The following is a 24306-nucleotide window of genomic DNA, read 5'->3' on the forward strand; positions in this document are numbered from 1 at the left end:
TCTGGGGGAAGACAGCAATGGGTTGGGGCAGGCTGTGGTATGGAGGGGTTTATGGTGTGTGTGTGTGTGTGTGTGTGTGTGTGTGTGGGTGTGTGTGTGTGTGGGTGGGTGGGTGGGGGGGGATAAAAGGAAACAATGCGCAGAAGTTCTCTTCTCTCTCTTCAGCCCACAGCTTCGAGAGTCGTCGCTTGCCGACAAGATGTTTGCGAGCGGCCCTCAGATAAGGAGAAATTACGACTCGCCAAAGCTAAATAAATCTGATTTATTTAAAATTGCTGGTGTGACAGGCTGACATTCACAATGGGAGGGAACTCAGCTTCAACACTTTGCTATAAATAAAGCTTGCTTTTGCTACTCGGACCCCTTTTTTGAAGTGCAGGAGAAGTTGTGCGCTCGCAGCTTATAAATGTGTGAGGAGTAAAGACAGAGAGATGAATGTATGGAGAAGGCCTTGAGATGGGGAGGGTGAGGTGTGAGCTGCCAGCTATTGACCGGGGATAATAACGGCATGCGTGTCGGGAAAAAAAAGACAGAAAAACAAAGAAAAAGGAGAACGTATATAGATCAATGTTAAGACTGAGAGTAATGCAGCTCACTTGACAAAGGGGAGCGTGTGAGTCCATGTGAGGAACGACTGTGTCTTTTCTCTCGCTCGCTCTCTTTTGCATTGACAAGTGACGACAGGAACTTAAGGTTCCAAGGCCATAAAAACCCCACGGGGCTTCGGGACAGCAGAGAGATAAACAGCCTCATCACCCTGGGACGTTCTGTGGCCAGCCCAACAAGAGCAAATCCCTTCAAGCACACGATAGGATTCACGTGGCTCGGCGATGGCACACGGCCATCATTACGCCTCTCAGATATCCACGCTGTTCCTCAGAAAAATCCCACATGCGCACGCTTCTATCTACCCTCACTTATTTAACACAATTACACACACAGCATGGACGCCGCTGTTTTGGATCTGCCGCCGAGATAGCGGCCATTTTAATGCCTCAACCCCCACCCTCCCCTCCTCCAATTTTCATTTACAGATGACACAGATATCTTGGACGTTCACTTAGCTAGCTAACAGTGAGGAAAACGTTAATCTGATGTTTATTGAGTAGATTTTCTCCTAACAACACGAACACTCAGTCATTATTAAAAAATGATAAAGGGGACATATTTCACAGAGATAACGCGGCGTAGGCTGGGGCTGTGCTGCATTGGCAAGCACATGCTTTGCAGGAAATTGCTCTGTATGAGGTGGCGTGCTGTTTAATTACTTTCAAGAAGCTTCAAAATCCACTGTGCTGGAACCCCCGCTCTATTGAAATGCTCACCGTTTTCCAGCATCCCAAGTTATTACCTGAGCACTAAGCGGATAGGTATTAACTGCTGATAAAGCCGGAGCCTTGGCTTAACCCAAACGCACATCCTAGCATGAGAAATTAAAATTTAGGAGCAATTTCAGATGATCAAAACCGAGTCTTTAATGAACTGGCCTTCTGGTTAGGCACTCATTAACCATTCAATCAATGCTCCGTTTAAGGCGTGGCTTTATTTGCCTCGCAAGAGCGACTTTAAACCAATAAATCTATATCGGGAAGAAAGTGCATTACATTAAATGTTGGGAGAGCTGTGCAGGCTTTGTTATGTCATGGTTTGAAAGGGATTGGGGCATTTCTGCAGACTCAAATGTAGTCCTGTTTAAAAAAACACACACATACACACACAAAAAATCCTCCACCAATTGGCAGACTCCCACAGGCGCACTGTATCCCCAAAGATAACCCAGAAGGGACTCTCGTATTCTGTAAGAGACACTTGTGAAAACCCTGAGTCGTGACGATCATGCAACAGCCACTGCTGCGGCTCTAGTGGAGGCACTCATAGGCCAAGTGGGGATTTGAGAAACTGGGGTAAAGAGCAAACCTCTGCTCTGGAGAGAGAGAGAGGATGATCTAATGCCTCTGTCCACGAGGACGAGCTTTTCCACGCCAGCTTAAAGACCACACCTGGTGCACCAGAGTCAATCTACTGGCAGCGACTCTCTGGCCACTTGTTTATTTATAAACAAAGTCTCCATGTGGGTGGACCTCAGAAGCTATGGCACCCAAAGGCGGTAACACCAGCACAACCTAGCACCTCGCTGACGGCCCGCGTCCGCTTATATTGATTACTACAGCAGCTGCTGAGAGGGAAAAGAGGACAGAAAGAACAAAGAGAGGAGAGAAAAATTGTCTCGGCGGGAGCACTTTCTCGTCCATCCCGCTTAATGGACCTCACCGAATTAAAGAGATCTTAACAATCCTGGGCTAATTGTGGGATCACAATATATTAACCCCACTCCAATTCTAAAGGGTGCCGTTTTGCAGCAGTTTTATTCCAAATGCTTCAATTAGCCATAAAACATGCTGGCAAGTGCTGGCAGAGCTTCTCTTTACCCCCCGCTCCTCCTTCACCCCAGCCTCCCCCACGCTGGAGCAAAGAAAGCCAACTTCAGTTGTTCATTATTAGGTGAGGCCCTTTTGTTATCAGACAGGCTGTCTTTGAGATTGTCCTTGCCTTTAACTCTTTTATTGAGTTCTACAGCACAGCATTATGTTCCAGGAGATACTATTCACACGGGCTGATAACGGAAGGTGAAGGTGCTGCTTTAGACAAACACTCGCTCCTGCACGCCGGGGCAAATAGCCAAATTAAAATCTGCTAATTGCTTCCCGAGGATTCCACGCTTCTTAGCGAATTTGCCAGCGATCAAATTTTAACGGGGGCAATGGATGATTTACACGTTTAAGAAGAACCTAAAAGTGTTTTGAAAGTGCCAGAATGACAAACCTGGTGGCTGAGTAACATCGGGACGGGGTTTAGACGGGCTAAACAGCCCCTCCGCAATCTTAAATTGAGAAGCAGAACACGTGACAGACACTCTGGGTGCGCGAAGATAAAATATCTCCCATAAAATGGGTCATCTAGTATTTAAAGTGCTGTTTATTCTCGCTGCCTCTTCCTGCTCTTTCTTTCTGTAAATACAAGCACGCCAACCAGTTAGCGCAGACAGAAAACGTGCTTAATAAATTGGCCACAAAATTGGGTGGTAGGGTTAAAGCTACGCCCTGACAATTTAATTGCTTTGCTCCATCTCCATCTTTGTTCTCCCCACCACCTCCAACTCTGCTCCCTTCTCTGTCAGATTTCAAAAGCGTTCCCTTGGATGAGGTTAAGCTTGACACGGGCCAGACCTAATCATGGCACAATCAGAAACTGAAGGGTGTGATTGTGTGTGCAGCATGTGGGGTTGTGGTATCAAGTCATCACATCTTGACTCTGCCAAGAGAAGCAGCCTTGGATTTGATAAACAAATAATGTCATTCTGTGTTATTACCCCCGGCCCCCAGATTTCAGAGGAAATAAATCAAAGTCAGGCTTGCCGTTAAGGCGTTAGTCAGGCCTGACACGTCGGCTGGTCACACAGGCACAACATATGGCAGCGGGGAAGGAGAGAGAAAGGAGAGGCAGGGAGGGTGAGGTACAACACGGCGCGCGGTGGAGAGACAAATCATGGCAGCCACCAGAGACGTCTGGTCATTTAGCATGAGCTTACTGAGATGGAGAGAGGGTGATTATGGCCTATACGGAGCGATGAAACCATACATAACACTGTTAAGTTCCTGTGAGTGTGTGTGCGCGCGTGGCCGTCTGCGCGAGCGAGGCGGCGGTGGCACACAGTCTGATGGTGTTCCAAATCATAAAACTAAATGTTAAACCTCAATTGTGGTCAGGGCTGTGAATGTTTCACGACATGTAGCTGTGAACTGAACACTCATGTCATTTTCCATGTGACTACAAAGTCAACAGAGCATCTCGTTATTTAGAAACCATTTCCAAAGCAAATGATCCTATGAAGTAGATATGGTGGCTCTACGTGTTCTGGACACACACCCAAAAAGAAAATAAAAAAAATCATAGTACTGGTAGTATAAAATCTTTTGCTTTCTAAATGGAGACAAGCTTGTCCAGCCCCGGCACCAGGCAGCTGATTTTAGCCTTCCCCGTCCTACTTAGCTGTATTTCCATAACTGGTCTGGATAATCCTTTTTTATCGTGCACAAAGTCACTATTTTCCATTTAAACAAAAACGGCATCTCTGTAAATGAGACAGTGATGTCACAGGAGTCGACTGCTTAGATGCCAGATGCCTATCCGGGTTTAGAAGGCTACGTGAGTTATAAATCAGCGAGGAAACGGTTCGAGCCATCAATAAGGAACAGGATGTGTGTGCGCGCGCGGAGTTGATGCATCTCCGGGGAACCATTTGAGACTGTTACAGCACTATCAGATGAGTTGATGGGGGAATGAGAGAGGAAAAAGGGAAAGTGAAAAGAGGGGATATCTTTCTCTGCGTTTGTGTGTGTGTGAGACAGAGTGAGCCGAAGAGAGAAAGAGAACTCTTGTTACACTTTTTGACACAGGCCAGATCTGATTGTGACACCTACCCAAGGGATGTTAGCAGTGCTGTTCTTTCTGGTTCTGTGACGGGGGAAAAAAATCCTTTGACTGGTAACCTTGCTGCTCAAACTCACCACCTGAACTCTGTCACACATCTGCTGAGATCAGCTGTCACATGCCTTCAGACCCGTCAAGCCCTTTCTGTCTAACTTTGGGTCACGCGGTCTCGGGGTTTGTGCCTTTTCGCAGAAGCACACGTGACCCGGAAAGATTTGCAATCTTGCAAAAAAAAAAAAAAAAAAAAAAAAAGCATCTCTAGAGACAATGCAAACTGCCGTCGAAACACATTATTTATGACACAACCGTAAAATAATCCAGTAACCTCTATCTAAACACGTCGTAAAACGCACGCACGCACGTCTACATATCACACATTCTCGCACAGCTAACCAAATAACAGCTCGCAGGAGGCTCCGGTCTGTCCCGGTACAGCCTCCCCATCTACAGTCCTGCCCCAAGCTGCTGTTGTTTTCCTTCTACAGCCATCCAACAGATGGTCCAAGCAACCGTTTGCTAACACCACCAAATCACACACCATCATAATGATTGGACACTCTTTTGTTTTGGCAGCTACCTCCCAATCGGCTTGGCATGTGGAAACACTGATTGCTGTGATTGCTCTGACTGTGCCTTGCTCTGACGGCCACAGCAGGAGGGAGAGCAAAACAGAGATTTGGAGCTTCAAATAAGGAATATTCAGCTAGATGCAGAGATGTGATGAGGAATGGTGCTTCTCTCTGCTTTTTTTCCCCCTTCTCTTCCTAATGGCATGCAAATAGCTATTTGCTTAAGTCAGCAGCTCTGAATGTGCACTACTAAGCAAGGGGCCTTTGAACCTACTGTTACACTGCTGATAATGTGTTGGAGGAACACAGGGAGGGGGGACAGAGTGAGTGCAGAGAGGGGCAGAAAAAAAAGAAGCAGACACAGTGTTTCCACTGTCCATCTTGCCGCTACATTTCCTGGCTGGAATGCAAATCTGTCATCGGCTGTCAAGTGCAGCTATTCATAAAACAATTACATACAAAGAGAATGCAGGCCACTTCAGTTCTGACATTTACACAGATTTGAGAACGAACCAGAGTTTGTTGTTTTTTTTCCCCAAAGAAGACTCAATGTTATTATCCTCCGCTGACACCACCTTTAGACACACACGCACACACGCGCACCTTCACAATGCAGCTCCCTGACCTTTCGGGCCCTGCCGAGCCCATCGAGAGTTCGTGGCGTTTCATTTGTCATGGTAATGTCTTCCTCGGAAAGACGCCAACCCGAGGAGAACCAGGATGGAGTGGACAAGATATAGTCGTCTGCAGCGTTTTCAAACCACAAGACGCCTCGAGGTGTGCTCCTGTGTCACTATCCCGCTGAGCATCTTTGCGTGTGCGTGTTTGTACACACGACAGGGGACCCTATATCGGAAATTTATGGTAATTGAAAAAGGCCCAATCTTTCGGGAGGGGAAAAATGCAGTCAATTTGATTCCGCAGCGCAAAAAAAGGTCACCCTATTCAATTTGCACTCAATGCCATATGTGGCACGACAGGGAAACACCTGAAAGCAAACGATCTTATCGTGGCCTCGCAGGCTTCGCCACTTAACCGCCGCATAAAGCTATTTGCTGATTACTAAATAAACGCATTATCTTTCACTTTGATTTTTGCTTGTGCGCGCAAGCCGGCGCCTCGTCGCTTTTGGATTCAGGTAGAAAGCTGCCACAGCGGCGTGTGCGCCTCTTATCCGTGTCGTGACTTTGCGAGCGTGTTATCTGAGTGTTTCTTTCTTCTTCTTCTTCTTTTTTTTTTTTTGGCCTCGCACACTTTCCACTGCCGTGTGTGTGCGGGCTGCACGTCTGGTCGAGCATGTAGGGCTGCACGAGCTCTCGCATGTTGGGTGAGCGGTAACAATGCGGGGGTGCGCCCATCTTTACAAGCAAAGAAATGAAGAAAACATCAAAGGAACGGTGCACGTAAGTCGATACAATCCCAACCCATCGATGTGAGGCAGGGATACGATGAGAAAGGATGAGGGGTTGGGAATGTGTGGGGGCATGAAAGCTCTCACGGTCTTTCTTTGTAGCTGCCAGCGCCGAATTCTGAGCTGAATTTCATCTTAATCTGGGATCTATTCTCTGTGGAATACTGATCATGTTGCCTTTTTGAATGGATAGGCTTTACATTTACATTTAGCCGAGCAGACCCGACACACCTGCACCCACTAGTAGAGTGCGTAACGTCTGCCAAACACAGAATGATCAACGGTCGTTGACCACTTGATGACAAGCGTCCAACACTCGAAATCCCTTCCCTATCTGCCCATCAAGTTATTATACAACAAAGCCCACAGCAATATGAAAAGAGGTTTGGCAAGCCAGTGTGTAGCCTGAAAATGGGTTTCTGGAAAGAGCTGATCAACAAGCAGACAATTTTAGAGCCGTTGACTTCCTGATGTCAACAGCACTATCATGGCAGACACATCCAGCAGATATATCCCAAATACACCACTTCACAAATTCACAAAACACATATTTTACAGTTAAATGGAGTCTGTTTTCAATGTGTTTGTGCCAAGTAATAATAATGCTTACACGTACATCGTAATTTTGAATTGAACACCTGCAACCCATAACCCCCATTCTTTTGGAGACACCCAGCCTGTTTCTACATCCATCTCTGACACAGCTAACCCCCCCGCGACTGACGTCTCCTTCTTAAGTCTCAGTCTAATCCAAATGACATTTTAATACGCTCAATTTTTGCTTTTCAAAAAGTCAAACAAAAAGCGGCGTTTTTCCCTCCGCGCTGACAAAATGTCTGCAAAAGCATCAGCTCCTACTGCAGCTACTGATTGGGCAGCAAGTGAGTCATCCAAGCATCGAGTCACTCATGCATCTGCAGAGCCTCCGAGAGCCTCTTGAACTATTTGAGGCCTGTGCAGACTTAAATGCTTCAGGAATAAGCTGGAGCTATGAGCATGCAGTGCACATAATAAAGCTCCTTTCAAATGGGGAGGGGTTTTTTTTCCTCTTTTTTTTCTTTTCCTCCAGCTTTTACAAACTGAGTCTCAAACAAGGGAAAATCTTCACATGTACAGTGCAAGACTGCAATAAGACACGGACAAATGCATTTACCTAAACTGTATACCAGCAACAACAAAATAGACGGAAACTTGCTTTTATTTCATTACTAACCTGTCGTGCAAGTTCGTGTGGAAGTCGTGTTACAACCAGCAGAGCCTGACAGAATATGGCAGACTGACGGGGTAGAAGACTTCTACAACTGCTGGGTTTACCAGCATAAAAATATAAGCAGGCCTTTGCTGAAGACGGGCAGCAGCGTTTTGTCCAAAACTGACAGCGTTTCACCCCAAATCGAGGCGCGCACTGATTGAAGACTTGTCTCCATGCTGTTCCCCTCTTTCTCAGCATTTCTATATATATTTTCCCCCCATTCCACTCTGTTATTTTATATTGCTTTCTCATTACTGGCTAGTGCTTTCTCTCTTACCTTTGCTCATCTCTCCCTATCAGTCTGATCAGCTCATTTTATCTCTTTGCCCAGGAGGAGCCTGCACTTCCCGCCTTTGTTGCATTAGAGAAAGAGTATAAAAGCATTCCAGGAATCCCTGTTTATATATCTTCCTTCCACTCTAAAGTGTACACTGTTAAATAGTACAAGGAAAGTTGGCCTTATCGCGCGGCATCAGCGTGACATGTTGCTGTGTGAGTGAGAGTATAAGTCGGTGGGTGGGGGGGTGGGGATTATTGGCTTAGTGTTTTGGCCAGGTTAAAGTGAAACAGCCCTGAAAGGCTCTTAGTGAAGATTACCCCACGTACTAAAAATAGTCATTTTCACCCAGTGCACACACACGCACACAGACACAGACACAGAGACAGGAAGCAAGTGTCTAACGTGATGTGTCTGGCCAGAAAAAACCCCCCCCCCCACTATCTGATCTTAGCATTGGGCGTCTCAATTCCACAAAGACACAAACACACACATGCACACACTGAAGGCTCCGCTCTGATGAGAGAGATGGGTATCCACTTGGGGCATGGGATCAGCTGGGGCAGGAACACCAAACCATGCCTCAATCAGCAGCAGTGGCCCAGTGGGAATATGTGTTGAGTGTGTGTGAGAGAGAGATGAGGGAAGGGGGGACTAGACAGGGAAGCCAAGCAGCCACCACCAGACCCAAAGATGTTCCCTTGCTTTTTTTCCAAACATTCCCTGTGGGGACTTTATTTTGGCTATATTCACCATTCTGCTTACTATCCTTTTATTTTTTTCCCTCCTCCTTTGCTCCCATCTCCCTTCCAGCCTTTCCTTCCAGAAGCGACTGTTGGGGGGCCAGAATATATTTGTTTAGCCACTGCTGCTCCAACTTGCCATGAGCCAGGGACAAATGCCTTGCCTTGGGAGTGAAAAGACAGAGAGCGGGAGAGAGGCGGAAAAGGGAGCCTACAGTGTTATGGGGCAGGCGGGTTGAGAGCTCTTGTTGTGGAGTGGATCTGACAGATGCTCCGAGATGACACAGGCTTGGACAACCCATGTCGGCATCTCTCTCTACTATACATCTGAGCCTATTTGTCTGCGCTCCCTCTCATTTATGTGTCTTGAAACGGAGCGGCACAGCAGAGCTGCGGGCCTGAAAGCCGCGGCTTGCCTTCAGCTCGACAGTGATGGAGGATTTCTTCCAGCAGACAGTGCAAACAATGTCTCGGCACAGTAAAACTGAAGAGAACTCGAGATGAGGAAAGTATGGTGTATTCTAATAAGACTCACTTGAGAAAATCATATTATACAGAGGAATATGATAATTCATACACCCTTTGCTGGAGCAGTGAACTGATGCGGGTGGTGTACTCTCAAATGTCAGCATAAATTTGCAAAATAAACGCAACCAGCATTCAGCAGGGAGTAGGAACAGGGACAATAAGGGTCTCTGCTGTGTGTGTGTGTGTGTGTGTGTGTGTGTGTGTATATGTGTGTGTGTGGGCGTGACAATTCCTCTCAGAGGGTCTATGGCTTTTTGTGCTTGTTCCTGTTTCAGCTCACAGGAGCTATAACGCCAACAAGTGTGTGAGCTAATCTGTGCTTACACAAGTAGGCAGGGCTGCTTGAGGAAAACATTTCATCACAGCATGTTTTATCAAAGCCTTCTAAAGATGACCCAATAAATCTAATCTGCCTTTACTTAAGAATAAGCGCCTGAGCATCTGTCCAATAAGGCAAAAACAAAACAAGACAAAGCACCATAATGCCTTTTGAAGGCGAGTGCCATCACATACACACACACACACATTCTGAACACACAGCATCCTGTTGGAGTAATATAAAGAGTTTTCATATGTGACACGGACCACATGCATGCTCTCACAGCACGTCTCTGTATGATATCTGAATAATGCTTTAAGCCTCGGCTTCTTATTTTACTACATACTAAGCCCATAACATTTTACTTCCAATCCAGGGGCTTTCGTTCGGGCTGGCACAAGCCCAAGGCCCTCCTGGTCTATACGTTTTCACCATCCATCTGTCCCCATGCCTCTGCATCTGTCCTGTCATTTGCTGCTCTTTCCTCTTTGTTTCACTCTTTATCTCACCCTTGTCCTGTCTTTCCACCTGTCCATCTATCATAAGCGCATCTCACACGTATCGAGGTATAGGCAGCCCTGACATGCCAAAAGTTGCACTCGGAGCCAGTTTTCTTTCATAATAGCGCAGGCTGACTCGCAGCAGAGAACAGCTGTAAATGCCTTCCCATGCATACATGTGATGTGACCGTCCCACGTCCCTGAGGGACCGCCGCTAGGACGTCCACAGTGGAATTTGAATTAAGCCCAGACCAGTGTGACACATTTCCATCACTCAAACGGTTGACACGAAATCTGAGTAGAGACCTGTGGTTCCAAAGACACTGGGTCACACTTCTATGCTGTTATCTTTGGCAGTACATTGGGAACTTATTGGAGTAACTACCCCTCAACAACTGCAGCCCAAAATAGACCGTGGACTTTCACAAGCCGGGCCAGGAGCAATAGCTTTTATGTGTGTGTGTGTGTGTGTGTGTGTGTGTGTGTGTGTGTGTGTGTGTGTGTTACAGAGGGGAGGTGGGGGTCTATCATTCTCTACATTGGTGTCAGGGACAGTTGGGACAGTGGCAGGGAAAGGAGCAAAAGGCCAGCCAGGGGACAGCTTGTGATCTAATACCAAGCACTGCTTCCAGAACAGAACGCATATACACACAGAAACAGACACAGACAAAGTATTTTTACACACACATGCTGCTTAAAAAGTGTGCAAACACTTCCCATCGACCCCTTAATAAGAAAATAAAGACCTTCAAAGGGATGCACTCTTTTTATGCAACCAACCCAGTAAAAGCCACATATCACTTTTAACTCTTTACCCCTTGAAAGCCAACTATGAGGAACCATTGAAGGTCTGTTCTGAACTGAGCGGTTTCTGTCATGTTTTAGGCCTGCTTATAGAACAAAATGACTGCGTGTGCATCAGAGGGTGGTCTCTGGCTATGCAGCTACCCTTTGAAAAACCTGGAAACTATTCTAATGGTCGTCAAACCAAGTCTTGATTGATATACACGAATGAGTCAAAGCATGTCATTAATGGTACAGGGGAGGTCTTCAAATGTGGTGTTATGGTGGAAAGAGTTAGCATGGCACTAGCCTGAAATGCACAGAGTCACATTAAAAGACAGGCATGCACATAGGAGGCCTGTTAGTGGTGATGACAACAGCAATGGCGACTGTTCAAATGCCACTTTTTGTTCTTGTTGTTTTTTTGTTTCTTTGCACACCCTAGCTTGGGCTTCTTTAGATTCTCCAGATAAAGCTGTGTAAAAGTGACCCACTGTATTTGTAAAAGAAGGACCGCCATCACTTTAACCTCTTGCTGTACTCGAACCTACTTTAAGCTGGCGACGTTACCCACTCCCTGCGTGAAAATGGCCCAATGATTTCCATGATGCATTACTTCCTGTCCCAACTGTCAAGTCAGACCCTGTTTACTCATTTGCTACTGTACTGCGTCGCATTAAAATGCAACCAGAATAAATGCTCCGGTGCAAAAGAAACAGCGGCATGTTTTTCCTTCTGTCAAAGCTGCAACCCGTTTCAGCAGCTGAATCACTTAACAACTGAACGCAGGTTCAAACTTCCAGGGAGTAAACTTTAAAAAGAGGGGCATCAGCTTGACAGCTGCACCCAGCTGTTACACGTTTTTGGAGACAGCCTTGATAATCTGCTAGCTGCTTTTTCTCAGAACGCACATATAGTCAGACTCAGTGAGTGAGGTTTATTTATTTGGAAGGAGAGGAACATGCATTAAAAAAAAATAAAATAAAATAAAAATAAATATATATATATATATATATATATATATACACACACACACACACACACACACACACACACACACACACACACACACACACACACAATTACAGGCTTGAAATCTAGCCAGTTATTAACAATTTCTCTAATCTTTAACTTTTCACTGGATGCTTCTCTGTTCTGTGTTGAAGCCAATCAAGGGGGTGGGGTGCAGGAAGTACAGCTGCAGCCCCCAGCCTTCTGATCCTTGCCGAGCAGCAAACTTTCCTCTGTCAGATTAAGTAGGATTAACTGGGTCCTGCAGTATGATGAACTGAGTGCTTCATATGGTGACTAGAAACTTTCCAAAGATGGAAAAATCCCTGGTCAGGGAAATGTATTACTTCCTTTGAAACCCCAGTTTTCACTGCTTAATTGGAAGCCCTTCCACATTCTTGGCATAAAACAATAGCTGCTGGCTTGATGAGCGCATGAAAACATCACCCGCTTACTGCGACGTACGGCGTTCACGCGCTGTCGGACACGTGCCGTAGGTGTGCGGGAGCATGTGCACTTGTAGGCACGCAAATACAAGCTCAGGCTCACAGTGGAAGTCAGTCACAGCTTCTCGCTCGGAGCTAGTTCCCTCATCGGGGTCCTCAGTGGGTGCTAAGTTCCATTGTGTTTTAAAAACGACACACACACGCACGCATATACACTCTCATTGGTATTTTTATCCATCCCCTGAGCCACTCGGTGGCTGCAAGCCATATCACTCTCAGACGACAGAGGAGCCACAGTCACACCAGCTAGTACTTAAGACCCCACCACCCCCCTTTGTGTGTGCGTGTGTGCGTGTGTGTGTGTGTGCGTGTATGTTGGGGTGGTCCACGGTGGGAGAATGTCTGGTGATATAAAGGTGGTGGTGGTAGTAGTGGTGGAAAGAATTTAGTCTGTTATCAACTGTTGCCTGCAAGACCACCGAGGACACGCACAGCCGCACAAAACACACAACAGAGACCCGAGGAGTGTGACTACAGGACTACGCTACAGGTACACACATGCACTGCCTTCTCAGATGGGGTTTTTCCTCCTGAGGCGAGGCTAAAGCATCCAATCTCAGTCTTTCTTGTCTATCTCTGGCACTGATAAAGGCTTATAATGAACTGGGGACTGGAACTCAGTCCCAAGACCAATGGCTTTATGGCCTCGGCCAGATCATCACCCGCTGACGTCTGTCGCCGGGTGAGAAAAGAAAGAGAGTCCAATGGAAAGAATAGTACAGAAGTGCAGAGAGAGAGAAGCAGAGGGGGAGAGAAGTGAAGCGGGGCAAAGATTAAAGTTTTACACTCCAACCTTTGAGAAGCATTTTGCAACACAGTGGCCCCGACTATAAATTTACTACGGACGCGTTCTTTCAGATGTGTGCCGCATTACCAACTCTGAACTGAAATAAATGCTCCAGGATTTGATAAGGCTGTCTCCCGTCACGGCCAGGGTCCAAAAAAGGGGACAAAAGTCCTTTCGGGCTTATCGTTCCTCACACCGACTCCTCCTGCAAAAAGCGTATTTGTAAACTGGCAACAGTTGTGCATTGTGTTTGGCTTGCATTCAAGAATGCGATAGCCTGGCCGTGTTTTTATCCCAGCTCAGTGCTGACCCCTCGGAGAGCAAATAATGAAATGACCATGGATGCAAAATGTCCCACAGCATTTTGCTAGCCGTGTTATGAATAATTCACGTACAATGAGAAAGACATTAATGAAGGCCGTTAATAGTTGGATTTGTGATATTTATGTACTTACCTCAAAAAGATTGGACGCTTCGTTCCCATACTGAGCAGAAATGATCTCTGATTGGTCACTGTACCATTTGAGGCCGCCCAGGAAACTGTCTGCGTCTAAGTCACTGACATCCAGCTCTGAGAGGTCAAGTTCAGGTAAGTCTGGGCAGAGGGGCTGGTCTTCACCAACCAAGGCAGCACACTGGAGAAAAGATTAAAAAAAGAAAAACATCATGGATGGTTAGACAGAAATGACAGATCTTTCATGTGCAAATCAGAAAATGAATTATCTGAGCCATCCTGCAAAAGAATAGAGGGACTGGTAATCTGGGCATGACAAGGGGAACTCATACATTTGTATTATGAGCCCGAGCTTCTCGTCTTAGTGACAATTCACGTTCTAATTCCCTCATTTGATCATTCTGGATGCCTCTGCTGATCTGCCACTTTCATGTGACACACTAAGTAGCTGGAATTCATGACTTCTCTCACTGTCGCTCCATCGATAAGTAACGGAACAGCTTTTCTGACGGGCTTGTTTTTGCACAACAACGTGCAAGCCCCGCAACCTGTTTCCACTCAGCTTCTCTTCAGCCTCCCAGTGTGCTGCTTACACTGCCACTGGTAACGGCCTCCCCGCTACTAAATGCTGCCTGTTGACATTTTGTTATTCACCAGCCACTTTTATGTAATCTATCCAGTGTGTCCTGTATGCAGAAGATGTTACAGCTTCTGCCACACACAAATCATCAGATGTGGGGGTGTGTGAGTTTGTTTCCCCCCTGAACCAGCAGCTGAACAAGCAAAAGTCTGCTTCTTCTGGGGCAAACTATGAACCAGAGAGTCAGTGGTCATTAAAAAGGAAAAATTAAAATTAAAAAAATAAAATCCCCCAGAGCGGGGATGTTTGCATGTTTACACTTTTGACTATGCAAATGCTGAACCCAGCCTGTGAAAACAGCTTCATACTGTAGTCTACACACTCCTTGACAACGCGTCTGTTTATGTATTAACGCCGGCCTTAAGAACGACATAAGAAGCCCGGATGTGTTTGGCCCGGAGCCTGAGGAGGGGTGAGAGTCGGGTTCGGCTCAGGGCAAAGCTGAGAGACGGATGCTGTGCCAAGAAGGAAAAACCGCCCAGACACCGGTGTCACAGTTCATCTGTCCTCGGAAACGCACCAACACGAATACACGATGACTTAAGACCGTGATGAGACAAATCCGTTATGTTGCGACTGCGAAGAGGAGGACAGATTCACTGCGTCTTAGGTTTCCCCCCACCCCCAGATGATCCAGTCAGACAAGACACGGAATGAAGAAATGGCAATAAAGCCGTTAGGATATTCAGAGGATGGACGTTCCTGTGCTCAATTATCTTATGGATTTCTTAGCGAACAAATGAAATAGCGCCGCCAGACAGACAGTCAGGGTGCACCACAGCGCTCCGGTGATTTACGCACGCACCGCGCATAAAAGCACCTGCTAGAGAGATTATTAAAGTAAGGAGCGCGGCGCTGATTGACAGTTAAATAGCAGGGCTTTAATACGTGCATACATTTTTTATCAGCATCGATCGGCTGAAGGAGGACACGCACATTGGTAGGGTTGAGAGTGGAAACTAAAATCGCAGTCTAAAAAAAGAAAAGATAAGGAAAAAAACGATGCTCTCCTGGAGCGTACCTGGAAGTAAGTGCAAAGGAGGGTGTCCGAATAACAAACAATCCCGAAAACGGTCTGCAAAACACACACACACACACGTCCATATACAGATACACAAACACACGTACACACAGAGCCGCATTTTAATTAGATAAGAGCTGATTTCTTTCTCATAATCTGATCACGCAGACCACAAAATCGCAGCCGTGCAGCCGGATTGCAGTCATGTAGTTACTGTGAAAAACCCTCTCTGAGGCATCACTGAGATAATGAACGCAGACAAGTACCTCTGTATAACAAGCTGGGTGGACTCGGAAGATTAAGGGGTAAAAAAAAGGGGGGACGAATAAGTATCCTTTTGATGTGCGTTATTGTCTGCATGCGCTTTAACCGGGTAAAGTAAGCTGCATAAAAAAAGACAGGAGCGATAGTGAGCTAATGACTTGGATGAAGCGTTTAAAATCAGCAGAATGTTGTAAATAAATTCGCAAGAACACGGAATGATCTACTCTAGCTGGACGCGATGTTGCCGTCCAGCCAGGGCAGCATTCCTCCGGCAGGAATGTTGACACACAGACGTGGTACCGGTACCGTTAATATTAACATGCTCCTGCGCAATGCCAGATACCCGGTGCGTCAGTGTGGACAACCTTTGCACTTGCATTTGAAAAAAAAATCACCTGGCTATCTGGACACAGCACATCAAAGGAATTATTTTCGTCTTTGGATTTCATGCGTCAGCGAAATACCTGACTTTGAGACATTTCAGTCATTTCGGCACGAAAACCTTCTCGGCACCGGAGCGCGTACAGTCCGCGGTTGGAAAGATATCCGCCAGCTTGCAAGCACTTGCTCCGACTAAACAGGGATCCTACGTGGAGAGCAATGGTCCCGAGCCCGTGCACGCGTTACAACAACTACATCTTTAACTGGGCTGAAAAGGGAGATTCCGCACATTCCCTCCACTTGTCATATATTCCCGTGTCGTATATCCCTCGCATCCTCAACCGTGTCCAGACGCGCACTAAGCCACGAACAGCACCGGCAACAGAGGAGGAGGAAGAGGAGGAGAGAGAGAGAGAGGGAGAGAGGGAGAGAGTGCAGACTTATGTGGAGATCATCGTGCCAGTGTTGTCCATCGTTCCAGAGGGGAGGAAAAAAAGTCCAGAGGGCTAGAGAGATGAAAGAAGCCGGATTTTATTTGATGCGCTCACCTCTAATTCTCTCCACACCGAGTCCTGGTTACACCTGTCCCACGCCATCCAGCCACTGAATGACGCTCCGAAAAATTAAACAAAAAAGAAAAAAAAGAAAAAAAAAAGGGGGGGGGGGAAGAAACCAAGTAAAAAAAAAAAGGAAATCCACACACGCTTCCCACTCGCTCTCACAGAGGCAACTGCTGCCCCTCGCCGAGAATGAACCGAGGGCACCTGTCTTACAACTGCTTTCCATCACATGACAAAGCTATTAAAAGTAGTCAGGGGAGTGACTCCGCGTCCACACACTACTCGCCAGTGACGCGCGCTGAGCAGGCGGGGTCTGGCTGCGCACATAGTAAAATCCTTTCCGTGCACTGCAAAAAATGCCAAACTCAAAACCCATCTATCCATATGCCGGGCGGGGGGGCATTATGAAAATAGGTTAAGAAGGGTGGTTCGTGGGATTTGCACAGACTAAAAAGAGCAGTCCTTAATTCAATTTACTTGCTTTACTGGAAGATTAACTAGAACGAAATCAGTAAGATTCTGGATGTGAACTTGTGTCTCAGCCTCGTGATCTCAGTTTGTTTGCAAATGTGCAAGGCATATTGATATTACAATTCTTCTGCAGCAACTTAATAGTAACTGTATCACTGATTCCAGGAAAACTTGGAGACCATATAATGGAGAAAGCACAAGTCAAATGATGTCTCACCAGCACTGTAAAGCACAATTTAATGAGTTTAAGCACCAGTGCAATCTGTCATATTAAGTTTCAGCTTTGTAATTATAGGTTTTTTTTTCTCCACAATAAGCAAAGAACATATTGCATTTTCTGCTGCATGAAACGATTGTTCATTTAAAGTACTTTCTCAGCCTGATCTGTTCCCGTTTTACAACCCCTCCCCATGCCCCCGGCTCTCTTTTTCCCCCCTGCAGACATGCTGCTGTGATATGCGCAGAATGTGGTTTGGCACCGTCTTACTGAAATAAGCCAGTCTCTGCCTAAAAGATATGTCATCTAGTCGGCAGCACATGCTGATCCGAATCCTGCAGAGACTGTTCAGCGTTAATGGTGCCCTCGCAGATGTGCCTGCTCATGCGCACCTACATCAAGATAACAAAGCTGCAGGATTTCGGGTTGGAGGATGCAGTGTCCATGATTTTCAGAAAGAACCTCTAATCCTGAACCATCATACCGCAGGATGATTTCCTGACGCCCTCAGAGTACATTTTTAAATGAGGCTGTTGCGCGTGTTGTCCTTTCAACCTTGTTTATGTGTTTCTTTTCTTTCTTCACTGACAGTGATTCTCAGAGGTTTTTCTCAACTTCATGCAGCAACGCAGCCATAAAAAAAATTGACTTTCGGTCTTGCCAGCTAAATCCAATAATGGAATTATAATTAGGGGATAATAATAATGATATTAGAATGTTTAAATGTTTGAATTACTGAAAATGTTCTGAAATTGCTGCACTCTTTGGTTGTGCAGAGTGATAAACTGTTCCCGTCTTTACTTCGTAGAATAGACTAGACTTTATTGTCATATATGGTTTGCAGTTCTACATGTGTTCAAAAGATTAAGCTAAAGGTATAAAAATAAACATAAATAGTAAGAAAGAAAATGCAACAATACTGTGCAGAGGTTCAGCAGCATGTGGTGTGAAAATGCACAGCGGCTGATATTCACAGATCAACACTGCAGTGTTTACTTAAAGACTCACTGCCATGCTCTTTGTACACCTAATCATATTACTGACCAATTAACCTAATTAGCTGTGAGATCTTCAACCGGGTCAGGCAGCTGTGAAAGTGGTGATGTCATCAAATCCAAACAGAGTATTCAATTCAACAATCACAAGCATTACTTTGCATTATTTTCTGTAAATATGGGGGTTAAATCATTTGAAATCCTTCCTTTTAGATTCTAAAATAGGTTTGTTCTTTCATGACTGGAAAAAAAAAGAAAAAAAAGAAAAGAAAAAACAGCTTTGTTTTTTTGGCATATAATATATAGTACAAAGAAGGTAATTCTGCCTTTTGGAAAGTAATTCTTTGTCCATTCAGAGGCAATAAAGAAAAGGACAGGTGGCAGTATTAACCATGTATACAGTGTAAACAAGAGGTGTATAGGCAACAGTGCCTCAGTAAAATAAAAACAAAAGCTTTGTGGACATTTCAAACAGTGGTTTTTCTGTTGGAGCACTGACAGGAATTCAGCAGGAGTAATTCACTGTGTGCTAAATGTTATTGTCTCCCTTTCATCATCCATTACAGCTCAGTTCTGCACTGAAGCCGTCAGGAGTTAAGCGTCAGTTGGGAATTTTCTCAGCGTTTTAATGAAATATGCTATTACAAACCCACACTATTGCATTAGACTGTAAACAAATAACGCTTGTTAAGATGTAAGCATTTTCTTGTTTGGATATTATTCTCGGGAAATTCTGACAATACATTTCTGCAATAAGAAACTCGCTCGACGGGATATTTCATCCCCTATCCGATTGTGTGTGCATGTGTGTGTGTGTGCGCGCGTTGTAAGTCTGTTAAGCCAACCTGCATGCAAGGAGCAGCTGCCTCCCAATATTAGCGATCCACTTACAATAAATCTCATTAAACACAAAATTGCACACAAAGCTGGAAATGCAAATTGTAAACTGCACCGATTATGTTCAAGGAAAACCAGTGTATGCTCAGCGTGCGTGTGTGTGTGCGTGCATACCATATGAGTGTGTGTATGGTACGCTTATAGGCATGTGAGGGCATGTGTACCACCAAATCTATATATCTGCCTCTCCACGCGTGCCCAGAGATGCCAACCAGGAGCCAAGGCGAAACCTGATCGGAGCAGGTGGCGTGTGCAGTGACCTCACAGAGCCCAGATGGACCAGCGCTACACAGTTAGTAATATAGGGGCAACATGGGAGTGACATGGAGAGTAAAGGTAGGCGGCTTTGTGAGTGCGGCACGGATAAAACGCTCAACAACCTGGACTTAAGTCCTTCTGTGATCAAAGAAAAAAAAACGTGTAGATGAAGTGGGTCGACACTGTTTGTGTGTCTAACAAATGTCTGTTAGTGCAATGACAGGAGATACCGGTCGGATAGACACTTTAAGGTTCATGGTTTACTAAAAAAAAAAAAGAAAAACAAACCTTGGTAAGAGACCAAAGCCGGTAAATGATATTTCTCCCTCTCCTGAAGCAGCATGTGAGTCACAGTCAAATGGCTTATCTGATTGTACTCTTCATGCCAATTAAGACTACAGAAGCTAAATATAGATGTACTATGATTTTCTTTCTTGAATGGCCTTTGATTCATTTTCTGTTGTTGTTTTTTCTGCGAACACTTTCTTGCTGTAGGCTGGCTGTTTATGTATGCAGTGGTGGAGATGTTTGTAGATATAGGAGTCGTTTCAAAAGAGGTGGGGGGGGAAACGGGGCTCTACAGCCCTACTGAAGTACAGGTAATCTTTGAAATGCCACAGCTTTTGTTTCAGTTGCAGAGAGCTGATAATGAATGGCTAAGTACGAGGGGAGACTGACGCAGGCTTGTGCAGAATGAGAAATAGGTGATGTTTAGTAGCCCACGTCAGAGGAGAAAGTCGGGCCAAAGCACTGCGAGCTACGGGACCAACATCACGACGTGTTCAATCATTCTGCTCCCGCGAATGGCCCGGGGGTCTTCGCTTTCTCACCACCCTTGCATTTAGCTGCTCTTATAGATATCACCTCGCAAAAGGCCCAAATCTACAAGATGGAGTGTGAAAAGTTGCCAGCACCTATTTGATGCATAGCATGTCTAAAAAACCGCTGCTAACGGCTTGAATATTGCAAACTGCTGAGCGTTAACCTGCTTCAAGATGGACCATAAAGAAAGAAAGAAAAGCGACCGCTGATCCAGTCTCTAAAAAATCAAGCAATGTGATCTGTTAAATGAGACATACGTGCTTTCACAAGGAGGCAAACTACATGGTTTTTTTTAAACAAAGGATTAGAGGAATTCAATGAAAAGTCAGTTGACAAGAGAAGTCATCAAAGCCAAAATGGGTCTAATCCACAGATAATTATCTTTGCCGCCTATTTGCATTTCTGGTCTTAGATTGAATCTGATATTAACATTTCTATTTAAGAGCAGAATTTACATGGACGGGTTCTGCGGGTGAAATTAAGATCACGAGTCGACTTCGAACGCATCCTGTTTAAATCCGCGTCAGCTGTGACTTAAACTTTAAGTGGCCGTGTCTTGTTTTGCTTTATCTCTAAATTGTGTCACTGGCCCTTTGAGAGTGTGCTTCTGCACACCATGGGTGTGTGGGTGTGTGTCTGGTGGGGGGGGCGTGATTCATATCACTTTGTTGCATGTCATTGCTCCCAACTGAATCCATCCTAGCATCTGGCCATTTTAATACATGGTGGCTGGATTCATATGAATTAATTGAGGGCAGAGGTAAAGCAGAGTGCTGCATCTATTCATGTGCCACTCAGGCCTATAATAAGACAGCTTATGCTTGGCATGGCGCGCTGTCGGTGGATGTGCTTTCGGATCTTCGGTGCACGGGGGTCGTTTTTCCACTGGATGAGTCATATTGTTTTCTCCTTATTAGGGGACAGAGGAGGAAGTGGTCACATTTCGCAACAGTCAAATGCTCTACAATAACATAGGATGTAATGCCATACAGAACTGGCTACAGGAAATGTAATGGATACACAGTGCATGCATGGGCTTCTGATATGGTGTCGAATTAATACACTGGGTTGTGTTCAAAGTAGGCTTTGCTAAATCAGAAAAAAAAAAGACAAAATACAAATGGGTTAGACTTTTAAATGTATGGCAACTTTTTAAAAACAGTTTTCATCTTTTACCTCTCAGCACTGCAGTGCATGTCCACACATCTGCTCAGGCTCCATAGGCTGCCAACTCATGCATTATAAGTGAGATGAACAGTGTGACGCTACAAATTATGCCGACGCTCGCCCCCTTTGACATACAGTAAGCTAGTGCGTTCTCCCCCTGTGAAGATTCGCCTCTCTTTGTAGTGCCCTTCAGAGGACCCGTTGCCTCGCCGCCCTGCGTGCAAGCATGTAATCCTTTCCATCAATGAACTCCACTGTGTCATTTAGCCACTCTCAGGATGGCGGCTACTTTCCCCACGGAGCATCCAGCCCATATTATTAAGGCAAATGGCATCAAGAGGCTAGGGCCAGTTAGACATGGCTGAGACTTGGAATTGAAAATAGCATCAGTCCCACGCAGGGACTGGTAAACACAAAAAAGGAGCCTGGGGCGCAGCGCAGGACCACCCTCCCCCTTTTCCTTACTCCAGCTCTGTTTTTTTTTGGGAGGTGGAGAATAAGCAGTAGCGGCCGTTCCTCCACCACCACCATCACCAGCCCCCCTCCCACCACTATGCTCAAATAATATCACGGTCACATGGCAAAGTGAGTTGTAGACTCCCTCCGAAGCCGCGTGTTGTGGTGCTGTTGTTGGGCTTGTGAGTCATGCAAGATGCATGTAGAAAGTGGCAGCAGAGAGAGAGAGAGAGAGGGAGAGAGAGAGAGGGTAACTGCAAGCACGGGCCTGGTGTGAAATGCATCTTGGTGGAGAACTAGCGCTCTGTGTAGGGACTTGTGAGGCACTTTGTGTTTTGCTTGGGTATAGTACTCACAAGGAATATTAAAATTTATGGACCATGAGGGTTTGGGTTGCGAGCGCGCGCACACATAAACAAGACTCGCACACTCCCTGTGCTTAAAATGCTTCATACCCCGAAACTTTGAAATTGCTGTAAAATCCAAACAGATGCCACATGCCCAAAGATGTAACTAGAGGAAATGAGATGCACTTGTTTCGCAGTCAAATATATATATATATATATATATATATACATATACATTTTATTATTTTTTCTCCTACTGAAAGGGCATGTGAAAATAGTGCTTGTCACGCTGTCCGCTAAGGCAGTTTTTGAAGTTTAATGCAAAGTTTAAGCTGGTGAGCCAAAAAGCCGTGGCCTGTAAAAACGGATCTGTGCGGCACAGTAATCATACAGGCAACAGAAGAACAGGAGTGCCAGTTTTCTGCTCGTTGGATCGTGTTTAACAAAGTGAAAATACGTTAACGGGGTCTCATCACTGGGCTGCGGGCAAATGTAGGTGCATTTTTTTTCTTCTGCAAACTGCAAAATGATCTCCAGTGACTCACGAGTCGGGGGGGTGGGGGCACAGCACAACAGATGTTGCTTGATTTCTAAAATAATAGAGAGGCAGGGCTCAGTGCCTTGACAGCGCAGTCCTTATGAACTCTTAACACTGGAAGAGTGCCAAGGAAGAATTAGGTCAGCTAAAGTGCGCTGCACCTTGTGGAACTCCACATTAAAACAGCATCAGGGGGAAAGGCGGGAGGGGGGCGTGTTTAGTGGCGCACAGGTAGAAATTTCTGGAACAGCACAACCGGGGTTTTTTGTGCTTCAACTCACTCTTGTATCACAGAAACGTGAGCAGAAACGTTACACCCCTGAGTCCAGACTGCAGTCTAATTATTTTGAGCAATGAAAAGAGAAGGAAAAGGGGGGAATATGAGAGGGGGGGGGGGAGAGAGAGGGAAAAATGCATGCGAATTGCAATTCTTTCATGCAGCCTGCTGCATACCGGGTGTATAACCACAAGCCTGAAAAAAATCCTTACAGCACAATAAAACTGATTGTATCATCACCTTTTTTTCCCCTTACAGGGTGCATTTCTACTAGTCTTCACATCACCTCCTAAAAGGAGCTTGTAGTGCTGGAGTACACAGTGACGTTAAAAAACAAAATGAAATAAAATAATAATAATAATAATAAAAAAAGAGCAGGGATGAGAGGAAAGAGAAGACACAGTCAATACCCATTTTTTGCCAAGGCATCCTAGTGAAAAAGAGCAAAGAGACAAAAGGAGCAGATGGATGGAGATGGAGCTAACGCTGAAAGAGAGTGTGACAGGGAGTAACAAAAGCAAGAGGGAGCTGCTGTGAGTGATAGAAAGCGTTGGACAAAGACGGGCATGAATTAGAGGCAGATATGGAAGGAAGGGAAGGAAGATGGAAGCCTAAGTACAGGAAGGCGTGATTGGGGGGGACAGGAAGTATCGGCCTGACAAAGGGTCAGAGCGATGGGAGGCCGACGACCGTCTCCCCGCGCTCTCCGAAGCTGTTCCATCTCTCATCTGAAAGATAAGCCACCTCACGATCCCCTGCTTGATTTCCCAGTGCCAGTCTGTCCACACCCAGTATCTCAGGGTTAAATCTAGTGGTTACTACACTCCCATCCCGCGCATATTCCAGTCACGGTCTGATATCTTTCTGCTTACGACGGGTATCTGCCTCACATGTCCTACATGTTCGTTTATGGGAAGGTCTAGATTTTCACACACAGATATACGCACGCAGGCCCCCGCTACCACCAGCATGGCCTCGTTGCCCCCTCGCGACTGTCACATTTTTGGAAGTAAAACTGAGTTGCAAAAATACTCCCCCCCACTCTCCCGCTCTCTCTCGTTAGCAACAACAACTAAGAGATAATGAGATGCGGATTTGAAGACGACAGAAAGTAATTGGTTTTGATGTGTGTAAAATCGTGATTTTAACTGGACATGATATTCAAATGACTTGGCAGCCGTCCATCAGCACGAAAGCGTGTGTAAGCACATTGCAGGGCCCGGGCTGAGCAATAATGCTGGCTTTTTCCTCGTGAGTAAGCAACCTCAGTGTTTTTGGCAACCAAAGCGTTCCTCGTTTTTTCCACTCAGACGTCGTTATGCCCCGAGCCGTTTCCACTGTCTGGAAAATAAAAGCGATTTTCA

General features: G+C 45.7%; 1 protein-coding gene across 9 annotated transcripts in view; it reads right to left on the reverse strand.

The window, feature by feature from the left end:
* The window catches only part of ppargc1a (peroxisome proliferator-activated receptor gamma, coactivator 1 alpha), a 301359-nt gene that overhangs the window by 19333 nt on the left and 257720 nt on the right, over window positions 1-24306 (reverse strand). For 5 of the 9 annotated variants that reach the window (XM_085267096.1, XM_085267095.1, XM_085267099.1 and 2 more), the window contains exon 2: window positions 13633-13812. In XM_085267096.1, coding sequence (XP_085123222.1) covers window positions 13633-13812 — 180 coding nt within the window. Of the gene's footprint in view, window positions 1-13632; window positions 13813-16020; window positions 16356-16485; window positions 16740-24306 lie in introns of those variants that run through there. The other 4 variants (XM_085267103.1, XM_085267102.1, XM_085267097.1 and 1 more) reach the window with 3 other exon arrangements.

Source organism: Mchenga conophoros, linkage group LG3, assembly GCF_057382185.1.
Source record: "Mchenga conophoros isolate Kocher_MC1m ecotype Shallow Benthic linkage group LG3, M_conophoros_male_GT1.1, whole genome shotgun sequence".
NCBI classification, from domain to species: Eukaryota; Metazoa; Chordata; class Actinopteri; order Cichliformes; family Cichlidae; genus Mchenga; species Mchenga conophoros.